We start from the raw sequence: 18789 nt of genomic DNA on the forward strand, positions 1-18789 counted from the left end.
TATTTTTGGATGAACTCTAATCTTTCACTATAATTAAAGTTTGTATGTGATTGCACCCTTGTTTCAATTTGTCCTGTTTTGTATACCTGGCCTCAGATAGAGGGAGAAGACAAACCACAAGCAGGCACAGAAAAAACAATTCTTTTTTTATTGTTTTCAAAACAAAAGGACTGAGTGGTACATTACAGTAGTTTGCAGATTTAACGTCTTTTTGAAAAGTATTCTGATTGTTGAGTCGCATCATCTGGAACAGCATCATTTTGTGCCACGACTTTGTGATTTTGCTACAGGGTTCAGACAAAGAGAGAGTCAACATCACAAAACACAACAACTTACCAATCAGTTTGCTTCCATAATAAAAGGTCAATTTGAACCTTTTGTTTTGCTTTTCCTGCAGGTGGTAGAATTCTTTTTATTCACTTCCTTCACACGTCTGCCTTTTATTCTGTTACTTCCAGTCTTTACAGGAACTGTAAAAAAAAAAAAAAAAAAACAATAAAAGGATCTGGAGCTTCATTCAATTCAGAGAAAATAAGTGTGCACAAAAAAAGTTAAAAAAAATAAATAAATAAAAATAAAATATATATATATATATATATATATATATATATATATATATATATATATATATATATATATATATATATATATATATATATATATATATACACACATACATAAATATATATATATATATATATATATATATATATATATATATATATATAGGGCAAATGATCTCTGCCTTGTAAGTGCCCCTTAATCAAACTATTTAATTTAATTACAATCGAAAAAAAAGCACAAACCAATATAAAGAATTGATATGCTTGAAAATGACCATAAAGAAACAAAACCGAAGTTTCAAGAAAAGTGTGTAAGCCTGTTCAGGCCTTGATGTGGTGGTAAGTACCTTGTCAATCAGGGTATTTTCCATCCATTCCATATTTGTTTTCAGACAAAAAACATTTTTTTGGTTTAGGGTAGGAAAATGGATAAACGTCTTTAAAGTTCATTATACACATGAAGGTGGTGCTGAAACACCCGTTTTCCTCTAATTGGTCAAACAAATCTGAGCTTATGACGTCACCCTCAAAATAATAATTTGGTTAATTAATTGTATTGGTTGTTTAAAGTTTAATTATTATTATTATTATTATTATTTAATTATAAATATAAACTAAGTTTACATATTCTATTATTTGATCAGATAGCAGACTTACATTCATTGCCTATGCATAAATTAAAAAACTTAAGTTAGCAGTATTATTAGCCATTTGTCTTTAAAATAAGATCATAGTTTGCTGCCAAATGTCTTGCTGCTGTGCACCTGACACTGAGCAAAAATAGCCATTTCCAAGCAGAATCTGCTTTGCATTATTGCTTCCGAGCAAGGCCTATAAAATAAAATTCAAATAATAATATAAAGGGAATAAGGGGAAAATAAAATTAATATATAATAATATGCCTATAGTTCAACGCCGAATTTCTTGCTGCTGTGCAGCTGATGCCGAGCTATGATTTTCCGAGCAGCACCTGGTTTTCATGATTGTTTCAGAGCTACTATAGGCCTCAATAATAATAATAATAATAGTAGGCTAATAATAATTCATATTGTTTACATTGTGTTTTTTTTATTGTTTTTTAATAGTTGTTTGCAGGAACAGAATAAGAACATATTGGGCACCATTAGTTTTTTTTTTTTTTCATTTATTAAATTAATTATATACAGGACTATTATTTTGAGGGTGGTGTCACGACTTCAAATTGTTGGCCAATCAGAGGAAAAAGTGCATTTTAGCATTCCTTGTGTGTATAATGAATTTTAAAGTAATTTATCAAATTCCTACCCAAAACTAAAAATCGAAAATAGAGCCAAAATCTCTCTTTTTTGTGATCAAAAGAAAAACGTCCATTTCTAAAGTTTTCCTTTTTTTTCGGATATGGAATGGATGGAAAATATCCTGATTCACATCAAAGATATTTTTTTATCAATTTTTTTTTATAAATTTGAACATTGCCATGGATTTAAGTTTACACACACAGATTAAATCTGAGCATACTCACATTGCATATATTACTGCAAGTAGCCATAAAATGTAAAATTCTGACCTTTAGACTTTCTCTTTTCTCCTTCGTTCGGCTTTTTCTTCTTGTCTGCAGGTTCTGACTTGGAAATTCTTGTGACTTTCTCCTGCCTTTTTAATCCACTTTTTGTGGAGCTTTCTTTTTTTCTCTGTACTTTTATGTTGCCCATTTTCTTGTCTGACTTTTCTTTTTTAATGCTGTCAGTTTGTGTCTTTTTGGCTTTCTAAAGTGAAGCAGATGTCATTGAATGTTCTTGTATCCTTCAGTAACCCAATTATTATAAAATGTAACAGCCTTTCACCTTTGAATCAGTGTAATCATGACCACCTTTCTGTGTTTTCCACACAATTCTGCGGGATTTGGCACCTAGTGAAAGAGTATTTTAGTTACAAGCATATGTGGCATCGATAGTGGTCAATCTGCATTCATACCATTACTATATCAGAGTTATTATACCTTTAGGCACCAAAGGACCAGGATCTCCCTGAAACAGAGAAAACAATGGAAAAAAAAATTAACTATGCATGTTAGTGAATGGCCATCAGATTTAGAATTACGATTTACAAGCTCATACTTTGAACCAAATTGTCCGTCCATTGTGGTCATTTAATGAGTTCATTCCATCCACAGAGTAACACCTCATCCAGGCCTGTAGAACAGAATACTCCCCCTTTGCAGGGGCATAACCCTTTCCTCCTAATGATGAAGAAATGAAGTGCATGAATACTGATCTAAACCATGATGGTTATGTATGTATGTACCATAATTTACAATGCTAAGCATGTACATTTGAGCAAAAACAGTTAATAATAATTGGTTTCAAAGTAAACCAACCCAAATTCACTACTTCCCAAGGAACAGTGTGACATAACGAAAGGAGGTCTGGGGTCTCAGTCTTAATCTCCTTCTTCGCAGTTGTGTCTGTAGTCTGAATAATACAGAACAAAGCAATGATTTATGCCAAATTAAGTGTCTAATAATACACTGACACAGACTGGAAGGCCAGATTCCTTCACCTCTGCAACTGAAATCTCCTTTTTGACCTTCTTTTTATCTTCGTCTTTCAGCTCAAGTCCTTCTAGAACTGTTCGTGCCTTCTCAAATGGAGGGATTTGTAATCTGAAAAAGACATGAAGGAGAAACAGTCAGTTTCTTTGTCTTAGAATTAAGACAAAGACTTCGAATTAGATATAGTTTGACATGAAAGTCACAGTAGGCCATCAAAATAAGCAAAAGTTCATGGGATTCAATAAAATAAGTGAAATAAAAAAAGACAACGTGATCTCATTTAGAAATTTGAGGTCCAAAATTTGATTAAAGGATGCACTGATTGTAATTAATTTTATATAAGACTATTCATAAGCAAGTGCAAAAACTGACTAGTTATGATTGATAGTGGGTCAGCCAGTGGATCTCTAATTTAATTTAAACATTGAAAAACTGGATTACCTGAACAAGATCTCTGCTCGAAGATAGTTCCCAATTCCATTGAAATACTTCTGATTTAAGAGAGCTTCACAGATGGGTTTGTCAAATGCCTTGTCAGATAGATTAGAAAGAACATTCTCCCTGAAATATTTAAATATGCTGTTAGTATTTTTTTTTAATTATACTAATTTAAATATTTACTGCAATTAGGTGCAGTCACATTAGCAGGTCTGTGCTTATGTCAATAGCCATCGCATACACAGTATTCACCTTCAAACTAGGTGGTTTCTGTTGGTCGGTGTGATGACTTAAAAGGATGGTTCACCCAAAGATGATTACACACTATTTACTCAGCCTCAAGTAGTTCAAAACTTTCATGAGTTTCTTTATTCTTTTCAAAACAAAAGTCATTTTAAATAAACATGTAACCATTGACTTCCAAATTAGGAAAAACAGTGCAAGTCAATGATTGCAGGTTTCAAGCTTCCTTCAAAATGGCTTGTTTTGTGTTTACCAGAAGAAAGAAACGTAAAGGTTTGAAGCAAGTAATGGGGGCTGTAAATAATGGAAGACTGTTCGGTTTTGGGTGACATATCCTTTTATATTTTCCATGTAAAACAATAAGCTAAATGTTTTCATGCTCGTGCAATTAATCATCACATTTCGTTTGGTTCAGAAGACCCACCCGTCACTGACAAAGGTCTAGAATTTGTCCCATACATTTGCTCATTTGTCCTACATTGGCTGCTATTCCATCATGGTAAAAAAAACCCATCGAAAAAGGCTTTAAGACCAAGCCAAATCCCTTTTTAGCTTTCGCAAATATTTTTCATGTGTCTAACATCCAGCTGTGCAAGAAAACATGCAATCTGACGTAAAAGAAGTCATCTTTTGCTACTGTATTTCTAAACTTTGGTTGCAAGTCTTAGACCTTATTCTTGAAACAAAAAAAAATGACCATTAAATAGAAAGCACCAAATGTGTACCATATTAATATTTATTTTGAACACTATTTTGGCTTAAATAGTCAAACCTAATAGTCACAAAAAAAAAAACATAATTAAACAGAAAATTTGTATAATTGCAAAAAGGTCCACTTTTTTAAGAAAAAAGAACCACCCCTTCCACCAGGCTGACTACGGGCCTGGATTACTGGGGGGAATGACTCAATTTTGTTGAACAAAGGTAAACGTGACTACACCATTGCTGTTTACCGCATTGGCAATGCATTTTTCCTCCCTTACCTGAAGCTCTCATACTCAAACATGATGCAAGGCCCTCTGTTTTTTTGCCAGCTCCCATTTGGTTGCCAACTGCCAAATCTGCGGGTGTCCTCAAAGCTCAGAACCCTGTGTGGAGTCTCATTAGTGTAGAACCGCAGGTGGGCATGTTTCGGAAGTTCGTCTACTGAAGTGAAGCGAAAAAATCCTGACATCCCAAATCGAAAAACCACATTCATTGGCTGCTGGGACTGCCGTTCATCAATCTTTCGTTTACTGCTTGCATCATTTTTAATGGGCGTGAGTGTAAGTCTGACTTCTTTTCCTCTGGACTGTGCTTTGATGCAGTAGGCGTCACAACAAAATGGGACCTCAGGATTTTTATTTACTTCAGATTTCTCTACGGCTCCAGTAAACACAACCCCTTCACACATCCTGTTGACAAACAGGCTTGCTAAATGCAGCTCAGGACCTTCTGGCATTCTCACACAGGAAATAGGCCTTGAAAAAAAATTAAACAAGTGGTCAGATGCTATTACAACAGTTAATTGAAAGTTATAGCTTTAAACTTTTTTTTTTTTAATAAGAAGTGCTTAACCTGGCAAAGAATTAAGATTTATAAGTAGGCCATAAGGTGAATCTAGAAAAAGTGTCCAGAAATTTACGTTCCCACATCTGGGCACTACTTTTTTAATGAGTTTCTACATAGACAACACCCTTATGGATTTTATGTCAAAAGTTCTCCACAAAAAATGCTGCAGTTTTATGTCAGAAAGCAAAATGTGTATAATTAGGAATTTAAAAAAACTAAATCTTATGCTGCTATTTTGGCCTATAACTTTATTAATATGCATGTCAAATTCACATATATACATGTAGCTACATATATGAGACAAGTATTGATGCATTAATCTACTCAATTTTGAACTAAGACCATGGGGTCAAACTTGTTTTTTCTTCTTTAGCAAACCTTTTACCGTAATTTCTTTATTTAGACGTCTAGATTTCTACCCCTGTAGATGTCAATTTATCAAAATGAAAGCAATAAGTAACAACCACGACCAATTTCATTACAAGAAAATAGTTTTAAGCTAGTTAAGATGAGGGTAGTTAGTTTAGTAGTAGTTGACACATAGTACATATATTTTTTCAAAAATATAAAGCTTGTTAAACTTGAGTGCACATGTATTTAGAACATAGCTCATGCGTTCTGTGCTCATCTTTTCCTCCACCTGAACGACACTCTATGAACGACACTGCAGCTAGTTATGTTTAGATGCTACACGCAGATCGTGAACTGACCCATGACGACAGGCGATTAAGCTCCAAGCGAGTAATATAACACTCAGTAAATCGCTAATTTATTTAAAGGAAGTCGTGCACAAACCCACCTTTGCACTCCTTAAGATGTTACACAATTCTGGAAACGCGCCTCTTTATGAAACTAGCAAAGGGCATCATGGGAGTTGTAGTTTGTTTTCTTATTTCGGCAGTGCATGTGAATACCTACATTCAACTCTAAATGCTCAAAAAAATTTAGACACAATATGAGTGGTGTTACAAATAATGTTTATATAACATTTTATCCTTTAAGATAAATAATGTGTAATTGTAAATATGAGGATTTCAGCATTTTCCTATAGGCCTATATGCCTGAACATTCTCAAGGCTGAGGTAATAAATTCAGTGTTGTGCAAGTTACTTCCAAACTGTAATACATTACAGATATTACTTTTATTTAAATGTAATCCCTTACCTTACAATATTACTGTCTCAGAATTGTAATATGTTACATTACTCTTATATTACTTTTTAGTTACTTTCACCAAAATAACTAAAGAATTAGAACTTAACATTATAAAATTCTATATTGTTCTATAATGAGCATTTTACATCCAGTAGAAAGTGATTGTATGTAGCAGAATGACTGTGACCTCTCCAGGCTACTAACAATATAGTATATAATTGGCAATGTGTTGGCTCAAGACAATGCAAGAAAGGATGACAGTCAGAATCACAAATGATCTGTTAAAAGTCTGGTAGAGGTAAAGTGATTATCTGGCAATATCTGTGAATGGTTTGGCTATATTCATATTAGACACAAAAGGCCGATATGTAAACTCCAATGCCATGACAAAATGCAGATTTTGTTTCTTTTCTTATTGTTGCCATTATTGTATGTACTTTACATTCAAGTGGTTTAAAACACAAAACTGTCCTGCACAAAGTGAGCATGATGAACAGCTTTCTCAGTAAAATGTTTGTGCATCGATTTCCTGTTTGTGGACAAAACTGTTTGCGAGCTCTCACATACGCTGCTCGCACACAAATTCTCACGATCTCTCAAATATGCACTGCTCACGCACAAATTTTCTTGCGTGCTCTTAGTACACAGCTCTCTCGGTGAGATTATATGCAAACTCACAATTTGTGTCTTGTGTTAACTCTTCCTTTCAAGCTTTTTGACATGAATTATATTAGTACATTATTTATTAACAATAACCAAAATACTAAAATAGACTTTTAATTTTAATCTAATAAACCATAAAATTGTTGGCTGTATGTTATATGATGAGATATTTCAAATAAAAAGCATTTAGGAAAAAAAAAAAAACTAACGCAAGCAGAAATGGAACTAATAGAAACACTTGATAAGGTATTTTAGCCTACTGTACTATTCACTCTTCAAATAAATCTCATTATCAATCACATTTTTTTTATGGCAACTAAAATAAAGTGAACTAGTGTCTGTTGTCTTCCACATTGTTGATGAGATTGTGGAGGACATTTTCCCTGCCATCATTTTCATTTTGAGAAGAAGCTGTTCCACAGGGCCCCTGAACAGACATACACACACTAAGTACTTTAATTACTCTGTTGTGGTAATACTATAGTTGCTATGGTAACACAACAAGTGTAATATAAACAAATGATCCAGTGCTGTATTTTTTTTTTTTACAATATGGGGTAGATTGTACTACAATTCACCACACTTTACTGTAGTAAAACTACACTTTTTATATTTAATTTTATGAGTTCACTATTCTTAATACGACAGTATGCTTAAGCATTCATTGTAAATGCTAGCCTAAAACATAGGCAGTATACCTTACACTCAAAAACACTAGTATTTATAGAATTTATCTTAACCTGTAAGTAAATAGTGTAGCAATATATAAACCATATAAAAAAATCTTGGGATAACAATTAAATAGGAGGATCTCTGGAGAGCAACATAACGAAAGGAAGAGGAAACACAAGCCACAGATTGTGAGTCTGCATCATCTGACGGAGCGAGAGCAGGTCGTTAGCACGTGAGCAGCCCAGCCAGTGTTGAGTTAACGCGAGTTTTGTTCACAGAGAAAACCGGCACGTTCACTCGCTCGTATTACATGAATAAGCTTACGACATTTGTCAGTGAAATAACGCCATATGCACTTACGTTCGTCTCGCGAATGCACCGTCTTATGCCATTTTCATCTATTTTCCGCTGCGCGTACTGCGAACCGGGCTGAGCCAATAGCCCCGGACCTTGAGCTCAGAAGCTGATATCATTCCACGTTCAAAGTAAAAAGGTCCCATAGCCAGAGGGAGATTATGACAGCACGCGCATATATTCTCTAGCCACGAACAGGAAATAGAACTGCGGTATTTTTTATTTGTTAATGTCTTGCGGGCGAAAAGTGTGTTGTAACGCACGCGTTACTGAACATGTACCGAGTAAAATATTACTGAAAATGTATTAGTAATGCCTTACACTACTGCGTTACAGGAAAATGTAATACATTACTTTTGTAACGCATTACTCCCAACACTGAATAAATTATAAAGTTAAATAATTCTTCAATATAATTCATTCATTCAATTTTTTTTCGGCTTAGTCCCTTTATTAATCCGGGGTCGGCACAGCGGAATGAACCAAGTGGTGCTCGCTGCAGAGCCATTTGAGGAGAGCTGAGCTCCAGCGAGGGGGAGCTTAAGCTTGAGCTCCACCTTTTTTGCACTTCTTCTACGAGTGATGTCACTGGGGGTAGGGTTAGGGGTGGGGTTGGTGTACGCATTAAAACAGCTTACAGGAGGAGGAGCGACAGCTCATGCTCCCCCTCGCTGGAGCTCAGCTCTCCTCAAATGGCTCTGCAGCGAGCAAACTTATCCAGCACGTTTTTAAGCAGCAGATGCCCTTCCAGCTGCAACCCATCTCTGGGAAACATCCACACACACTCATTCACTACAATTTAACCTACCCAATTCACCGGGTCCGCATGTCTTTGGACTGTGGGGGAAACCCACGTGAACGCAGGGAGAACATGCGAACTCCACACAGAAATGCCGACTGACCCAGCCGAGGCTCAAACCAGCGACCTTCTTACTGTGAGGTGACAGCACTACCTGCGCCACTGTGTCTTCAATATAATTCAAACAGTAATAATTATAGATTTGGCAGGAAAAATAAATATGTTTTTAAATATTATCTATTTTTAGGATAAAATTATTATAGGTTTTTCAAACAAAAAAAATTTGCCAAATAAAATTGCAATTAACTTGAAATATGAAACTGTGTGATGGACACAACAACTGATTTTTTATTTTTGTGTTCAAACATTTATTTTCTTGCACACAGTCACATAGTAATATATATAGCTGTTATGAGAGAGGGTTGAGTTATGAGAGAAAAATACTTTACATTAGAAAAACATTTATCTTTTTATAAAATCACATTATTTATATATACACAGTACAGACAGATTCTGGGCAAGTGTTTAATTCAGCAATACGGTTTTAAAAAGCTGGTTCACTGTAGCACATTCATCATATTCTGAGCTTGTTTGAGTTCTGGAAGACAAAAACAAGAAAGGCATAGTTATTATCATTATTTACATTTTATTTCAAAAGTATTTTTTCAGACTGCTTATATAGAAAATTACATTCATTCATTTAAAGGTCCTGTGAAATTAAAATAAGTTTTTAAGATGTTAGTATCAGTTTGATAGTTTTATAAGCTAGTGTGCTCCAAATCAAAGAAAAAAAGAAAAAAAAAATATATATAAAAAAGACATAAACACCTAAAGTTTGCAGTCCCTTCCACCTAAATGGATAAATTATTTTTTCCAAGTCAATTCATACTTCAGTTTTTCCATCAAATCTTGACCAATCAAAGGCTTTCTAGTACCGAACATGTCCCATCCCCTTTGAGACACTTCTCATTTGCTTTTTATTTAATGAGCTTGAGATGAGCCGCTCTCACTGGAGAGCTGTAATAAAGCAAAGTGCTACTGGTTTTTAAAAAGAAGAGGAGCTACTATATGTTCCACCCTCTTTTCAGGTTTCCGTACATGACATTTTGAATAAAAATGCACAATTACAAATACTTCACAGGACCCTAAACTTAACTATTAACATGGTTAAACATGGTTACAATGCAAGAACTTGAATTGTGTGTGGATCTGAGATCACTGTGTGTTTGTTGTGAAGGACATAGCAGTGTAATGACATCATCTGAATAATGTTTAATTTCCATGTAATAAAAATAACAGAATTCATAGCAAACAGTTTAAATATGATTTGCAATGACACTGCACATTTGTAGATGGCTATAGGCTTTACACTTATGTGTCAAGAGTATTTAGCAATTTGTTTAGTTTTTACTTTTAAAGTAGATTTTCTATAGGATACTATACTCAAGTTTCTTAATCATGTGGCATATAGGGCATAACTGCTTTTTATATGCATTAAAAAAAATCATTTTGATATTGCAAGATATGTGCAACTGGCCAAAACAAAAAATATTGGCCATGTCTATTATTATACAGACATTGTACTAAAGCTATTTTTTAAAAATACATAGCACCTACATAGTCACTAACAATTTTCTATTTGAATCCTTTGGGAAGGACCATCCCAGTGACACTTTTTGTACCTTTATTTCGGAGTATAGTTTACATAAGTTTTATTTTAAAATTAAATAAAAAAATATATATATATATAAATCATTTTAAAAATGTAAATGTGTTTTTAAAGTTATATTATTTTAATTATTTTAACAGTTATATTTTTCGCTATTTCTTCAAAGTTCATACAACATGCATAACCTATAGGTTACTATTGTAAGAAAATATCAGCAGTTGGTACATACTTTTAGTATAGCTTTTGCTTGAAATTACACAATCTAATCTTCTTTATATGAAATAAGCCTGCTTCTGAGCAAATTTGAGCTTCCAGACTTGTTGCTATGACAACAACTCTCAGATGAATTTTGAAGAACAAACCTATCCTGGGTGCGTTTCCCAAACAACGACGTAACTTGCAGCTGAACTATCATACTACGATGCATCGTTTGGAAAAAAAAAACAATGTAATGACGAGTGTTTACCAAAACCTGTAGTTTTTCGTTTGATAGATGTTATAACGTGAAACGCCCATTATGATACTCTAAACAGGGTGGTAACCGGGTGGCTTCTTTAAAGAAGAAGGCCATAATTTCTTTGTGCTAAAAAAAATCATATATTAGTTTTAGTAAAAACATGCACTCGTTTTTCAGATTAACTGAAATATATGTAAATGGCTCATATAGGGCCTAAGTTTCTTTTACAAATATTATTGAGAACATAACATGTCATATTCTAATACATAAAATCACTTACAAAAGCTAACACGTATTCTAATATCATATAAAAATCATAGAAATAAACAAATTATGAGGCTATTTATTAGGAAATTAAATGTAATATTTATTAGGAAATGAAAAAATCATACTTTAATAACAATATTAATATTGTTAATGTTGAGGACTATGTCGTCATAGGATACTGTTTATTTATCTTTTGAAAAGTGTACTTTTACAATTTGACACATGCAAACCACTGCAGAAAGGTTCTAAACAACAGGCTCATGTCATATACAGTACAATAAGCTACTATAAATTTAAATCATTAACGTATGCTATGTTTTTTGTTTTTACAAGCTTTGGAGACATAACATAAATTCTGCTTTCAAGGGTGCTTTTTTTGTTTCAGAACCTGTCTCGTTTGCCCAGTTGCCTCAGGTGAGTTGTTTGGAGTACATGCGCCAAACAAATAAATAAATAAGGGAAAGAAAACATCTAGCCTTATAGGCTGGGGTCTTTTTGACGTCATATGATCGTCCTTATGTTTCTCAATTAAATGTAAGACTGTTGCATAAAACAATAAAGTTTTCAACTTTATGACTTTGTGACTTTTCTTTGCTGCGTCCTCCTTGATGTTTCAATAACGCATGATAATCTTTACACCATATTAAAGACACAGCAGACAGTAAAGGTTGTCGAGAGTTTTTGTCAAGTTTAAAAGGTGTGTTTGTGTGCGTTTAGATGCCTGTATGTGTGTGTGAGACAGAGCAAAAGAGTGCTCTCCTCACAGCTCTGTTGATGCCGCGCGGCTTTTTTCTTTTTGTTATTTTTTTTGGAGATAATACTCAATACGAATACAACAGAAAGACATGAAACTTTAAAAATATAGTGTCATCTTTTGTAGGCTCAAAACAATAGTGTCATATCTTCATAAAATAGCCTAAGCTATATTGAAATAATTTAAAGAATTACAAATATATTTTATAATAAAATTGCATTAAATAAATAAACCAATATAAATCTAACAAAAGCTAAAGCAATTTAGGTATATACAATAGCCTACATAAATCAAACCGTTTTAAAGCCATATTAAACTTTCATTTTACAAAGGCCTCTCTGAAAAAAAAAAGATTTTAGATAATTTCTAAAAACAATTAAAACTGAAAAGGGTTTGAAAAATTATTTATTAAGTATTTGTATACGATGATATTAATCAAATCATGCAAATAGAGCATTTTTGGGTGAGTGAAATCAGAAACTATAGGCAACCTTTTTTCTGTAGGTTAGACTTTTTTTCTTAAATACATGTAGAACTTTATTAGTGCAAAGCTGCTGAGCGCAACGAAATATAGGCTATATTTTATTACTTGCTCTTATGTGCTGAAATGCTTAACACTTTCCTTAAATATCCTTAAATAAAGGGGAATCACCTGTCATAGCCTATAGGGAAAAATTAATGTTTGACGTCTCTCCAGAGCATTTGGGCTGAATGTTTGACGGCATCTATCTAAACGAGGATGTTATAAAATACATTTTCTTTTTTCCTTTAATTTTTCTGTCTTTATTTACAGAGAATTTCTGTGGTTTTATATTATGGATTGGTGCGCTCACTGCGCTGGGTTCCTCCGTTAGTGGCGAGACCACTCGATTTCGATGCTAACAGTCGGTCGGCAAGTAAATGAATATGATGAATGAGAACACACAAGCCTGTGCATGTACAAATATAATGTAATGCTCACTTCATTTTGGCATATTATTTCTTAAAACAAGACAATATGTTTTGCTGGTCTAGAAAATGCTTCTTGATTTAAGAAGTTGTAGATATTTGGACTAGAAACAAGACAAAAAATATAAGTAAGAAAAGCATTTTTTGCAGTGTACGGGCAGGCTTTTAATGACTCTGCCTTTGTCTTTGGGTGATACTTTTACGCCAAAGAAACCTATGAGGTGCCGTATAGGATTTAAATCAAACTTTGCTCATCAACACATACATAAAACACGTGTATATTCACCTATAAATTACTCGCATATACACCTATACTACTGGATGTTCAAAACAACATGGATGAAACTTGTGTATATACATATAAACTTGATGCATGATTACACCCACATACACACGCACATACATATAAACTCGATCCTCACATAAACACCCACATTAACACACGCACATACATATAAACTTGCTGCATGCAAACACACCTATACACACTCGCATATACATATAAACTTGATCTATGCATATACACCCATAAACTCTCACATAAGAATATAAACTTGATGTGTGCATAAACACCCAAATGACACTTGTGCAAACATACAAAATAAAATTCACAAACATATATACAGTTAGTTTTGTATATACATATATGCAAGTGATTTCATATGTGTGTATATGCATGAATTTTCACAGTAAAAGGAAGTTATTTCACTTTAAAAGGAAGTCGTTTAATTTCAACGTAAAAGTCCTTTGAGTGTAATGAACAAGATTATTATTTGTCAAGAATCAGGTTATTGCAAACCTTAAGAAACAGAAATAATATGATTAATAGAGGAATTACATCTGTTGAATTATAAAAATAGATTACTAATTCTAAAAATTAAATAAATAAAAGGGTAATGCAAAGGAATGCTCCTGCAAAATTAAAGGTTTATTATGCAATTAAATTATTGGAAATGTTATTATGGTTTAATAAATATAAAGTTGCTTAAGTAATCATTTTGAATAAAATATGTTTGTCTAATATTAGTTTAGGTTTGTTTTATTATTTATGTCACTATTCGTCAAGGGTTATGATACACACTTATGTCCAGTAGGGGGCAGGAATGCACTTAAAGGGTTTTCCTGCGACCAATAAACAGGCTAATGCACCAAAATGCTGGATGCCAGCTGCTGTAAAAATATAAGTAGTAGTTATTAAACACAAAAGGAGTGTCCAGATAATATATATAGCTTTTCCATGGGGGTTAACTTGACCAACATGATGAGCAGAGACTTTTAATCAGCGTTTTTTTTTTTTTTTTGGTATATGCTGAATAATTAACAATAGGCAAGGCAAGGCAAAGGCTTTTTGAACGTCCTTTAAGGGTTCTATCTGTCCATTTATATTTGTGTATGTAATTACCTAATTAAATGAAAAGGTTTTAAATAAAAATATTTCTTATTTTTGAATAGTCTATTTATGTAGACTAATATTTTTTATAACATATGTTCATAATTTAACATATTTAATCCCTCTATTAATCACATTATTTCTATTTCATAAGCTTTGCAATAACCAGATTCGTGATAAATGTTTGTGAATTTTATTTATTTATTTATTTTTTTGTATGTTTGCGCGAGATGTCATAGGTGTGTTTGCATGCAGTGAGTTTGTGTATGTGCGCGTGTTGTTGAGGGTGTATATGCATAGACCGAGTTTATATGTATATGCGAGTATGTATAGGTGTGTTTGCATGCTGCGAGTTTATTTGTATGTGCATGTAAATGTGGGTATTTATGCGAGAATCGAGTTTATATGTATATGCAAGTGTGTATAGGTGTGTTTGCATGCAGCAAGTTTATATGTATGTGCGTGTGTTAATGTGGGTGTTTATGTGAGGATCGAGTTTATATGTATGTGCGTGTGTATGTGGGTGTATTCATGCGTCAAGTTTATATGTATGTACACAAGTTTCATCCATGTTGTTTTGAACATCCAGTAGTATAGGTGTATATGCGAGTAATTTATAGGTGTATATACACGTGTTTTATGTATGTGTTGATAAGCAAAGTTTGATTTAAATCCTATACGGCACCTCATAGAAACCCCTTTTGTGATTAACTTGTGGGGTTAGTAGCTAAGCAGGTTTCTAACACCTATCATGCTGTCATAACGCCAGTTATCATGCTGACTCCAATACTGAATTTGAATGCTTTGTTTAGCCATCTTCTCTCCTCCTAACAGGACATTATAGACAGGACAATCTTTGTCTTAACTCAGACTTGTGATAAAACTCGAAGACTGCAGACCTCCAGTAGGCTCTGCAGACACATGGACTTTCTTATGATGCTGTATGACTGCAGATTAACCAACACGTCTCAATAAAGGAATTCTGCTTGTTTCGAGTCTCCTGGTCTGGGATCTTTTCTATTCACTCATTAATTTTTTTTTACAAAAATATAATACAGCTTTTGTTCAAAATTATTATAAATTACTGTAGAGTTTTCTCACTGGCAAATGACATGAACTAGTGGGTTGGCTGCTGTCATCTTTAAAGTGTGCGCATTTGTGTTTCAAGAGGCATGGCTTTGAACAGCAGGGGTGGGACTGTGTTTCAAAGTTTTATGCTAACCGGTTAGCCTTTTGGCAGATCACCTACTGCACTTTTAGGTATACTTTTTTTGTTTGTACTAAAATTTTAACAAATAAAAAGGAAATTATATGCAGCAATATGCAATTTAAATGCATAGATCTTACTTGTACCAGAAGTTAGTCATTCTCACCTGTTAGCAGTACTCTGAACTTGTCAGCAGTGATGGAGACAACGGTGGTCTCTGAGGAGTCTGTCAGGGGGTCCTGAGCCTGAAGTCTCAGCTGCACTGTAGGTTCATTCACTTGCTTTAATTCACTGGAACTCAGGGTGTAATCAACCCGCCAGTTCACTGTTTGCAGACGACCCACTGACAAATTATGTAAACCAGAACAGAATATTGCATTTAAAGAAGTAGTCTGGGCTGCATCATTTTATCTTTTTTGGTAGTACTTACAGCGTAGGCTGCTCTCTCTCAGCTTTTCCTGAAGAGCACTATGCTTATCCTCATATGATTTACACAATCCTGTGGTGTGCTCTAAAAAATGGACATACATGTTTTTATTATTCAAGTTATAAAATTTTGTCATCAAAAAGAAAAAGTGAATGGCGCATGCCCTTACCTTTAGGCAGGCCAAGCTGCTGTAGTTCACTGGAGAGGGATTCACTGTCCACATCATGCTTCGCTGCACTGGACAGAATAAAACTCAGCACACCTATGCAGGCTTTGATATCTCCACTATCTAGAAGAGAACATGTAATCATGGTTATTGCAGTTAGTTAACAAAAATATATTATTATTATTATATTTTGAATAATAATTATTTAATAATAATAATATTATTCCAATTAATCATCCAATAAAAAAGGTAAATAAAATTAAAAAAATATTTCAACTACTCGTCAAAGAAAAAATTGGTACTTTAGTTTATTTGGATGTACTAAAATAACTCAAATTAGGATTAATTAAAGCAACACTACACTTTTTAAGGGTAATAGGCTCATTTTACAAGTCCCCTAAAATAACACAGTTGAGTTTTACCATTCAGTCGATCTGCAGGTCTGGCGGGAGCACTTTTAGCTTATCTTAGCATAAATCACAGAGTCAGATTAGACCATTAGCATCTCGCTCAAACTTAAATTTTGATAATTTTCTACTTAAAGTTTGACTATTCTGTAGCTACAACATATGCAACAGTACAGCAGCACCTGCATGACCTGAAAATAGCACCCAGCTAGGTAACAAGGATGCATAGTATCATTGCCCATACAGCAGCCATGGTATGGTATCGAAGTTCCTTGACTGTTATGCCAGAATGAGAATGTCATAATCCAAAATTTTTGAGCAATATTACTAATAGTCTTATTAATACAATTCAATGATTTATGCTAAGGTAAGCTTAGCTGAAAATGCACCCGCCAGACCCGGAGATTGGCTGAATGGATTCAAAAATGTTAAAACTGTAGTAGAATGAACCATTAGTCATATCTAACCTGCTACAATAACACAACAAAATGGAAGATATGAAAGTAAAAATGTATTCAATGCATCAATAAAACTATAAAGGTATATCAACAAAGCTAAAAATAACACTGCATGTGTGGACAAATTAGTAAGAAATATGCCATAAAGTAAAAATGGCCAAGTCGCTTATGTACAAACAAGCATTGCATTATGAAATAATGCATGTCTGTTATCAGCCAAAGTTAAATATTTATAACATTTATTAGTTGAGAATTTATCCTTTGCACTTATAAATTGCCCTTGTTTATGATACAAATTTATTTGCATTGATCATTCTATCAGTTTTAGCATTTGGATTTGCCTTAGCTGTCATTTAATGCTTACTTCAAGGTAAACTTTAAAAACACTAACTTAATGATGTTAATCTAAAGGAAAACGACTATCAATTTTTAAACTGTACATTTTAATGTGAGCCCAATCTCACTCATTTAAAATTACAAATATAATTTTAATACATTAAAATCAGAACCTCAGAACCTTAGCATGTTCTTCAGTCAGTCCGAATCAACCATTCAACACGCTCATGGTAAACAGTAAATATCATTTAATATTTAATTATTGGATTTTTAGATCATCTATTGTTATCAGCCATCACAGAAAAAAAAATTTTTTTAGTTTATATATGGCCATAATTACACACCTAAAAACCTATATACTGTAACAACAATTTTATTTCATTATTGAGATCACATGAGAAAAGAACACTTGGTTTTACTCACCAAATTTGGCGTCTGATGTCAGTTTTGACACTTTGTCATACTAAAAATAGACAATTATATATTAATTGAACAATTATGCATTTAGTAGAATTTTATTTTGTCATAACTGCTGTATCGAGTGCTATCTTACGTCAATGCCTTCATCAAGAAGATCTTTAACAACTTGCACGCATAGAAGTTTCATCTTGACGCTAGACTGTGAAGAAAAGTAGTAGGGAAAGTTATACTTATAGTTAGTTGTGCTTATTGTTAGCTTTTACAAAGAACATCAAGAAACATAGCACCAAATACATTTAGGCAAATCATACTTACTATTCTAGCTAAGGTGCTAATTTCTGCAAGGACCCAGTCAGGACAGTCCAAATCGCCACAAAATCGGAACCTCTGTAATACAAGTTGCACACATAACGTTAAGTTAGTTTATTCTTAAATGTATACATCTTAACGTTAAATACGCTTGGGCGTCTGGCGTTGGCTATCCACAAAATTAAAATGGATTAAAAAGAATAATTCTCAAAACAATGTTTTATGTAATTGTATCATATTTGAAATTCGAATAAACCAATAATCGTTTAATAACAGACAAATACCATAGTGTCAATCGCAGTCAGCTGCTTGTCCTCTTCTTCTTCGGTTTCGGCTTTGTCTGCAACAAATCAGCTAATTCCTCCTACTGGATTGGAGTTTCACTGGCGAATGCTAGTATGCATTTTTTATTTTATTTAAACAACAGCAAATATACAATTTAAACAAATAATACAAACGTAACTAAAACATAAATAAATAAATAAATAAATAAATAAATAAATAAATAAATAAATAAATACATTTAAAGTGACATAGCAGAGGGATTATTTAACCTACCCAACTGAGTTTACTATTCAATTAACTTCAACTCCTTTGCAACTATTG

The 18789-nt window shown here is 33.3% G+C and overlaps 2 protein-coding genes across 2 annotated transcripts; both read right to left on the reverse strand.

Moving 5' to 3' along the window:
- Positions 1–142: 142 nt before the first annotated feature.
- neil1 (nei-like DNA glycosylase 1) lies at positions 143–6173 on the reverse strand (the record flags this gene model as incomplete). The annotated part of the gene is given in 11 exon segments (NM_200283.2): positions 143–284; positions 375–470; positions 2110–2308; positions 2387–2451; positions 2542–2569; positions 2660–2781; positions 2920–3013; positions 3102–3204; positions 3535–3654; positions 4758–5234; positions 6125–6173. Coding segments are annotated over 10 exon segments (1314 nt in total). The 5' UTR covers positions 5216–5234; positions 6125–6173.
- Positions 6174–9312: 3139 nt separating this feature from the next.
- commd4 (COMM domain containing 4) lies at positions 9313–18535 on the reverse strand. The gene is given in 8 exon segments (NM_001320175.1): positions 9313–9566; positions 15827–16003; positions 16091–16171; positions 16257–16376; positions 17878–17917; positions 18008–18073; positions 18190–18261; positions 18468–18535. Coding segments are annotated over 8 exon segments (600 nt in total). The 5' UTR covers positions 18471–18535; the 3' UTR covers positions 9313–9525.
- Positions 18536–18789: the final 254 nt, after the last annotated feature.

This window comes from Danio rerio, chromosome 25 (assembly GCF_052040795.2).
Source record: "Danio rerio strain M-AB ecotype USA chromosome 25, GRCz13ab, whole genome shotgun sequence".
Taxonomy (NCBI): Eukaryota; Metazoa; Chordata; class Actinopteri; order Cypriniformes; family Danionidae; genus Danio; species Danio rerio.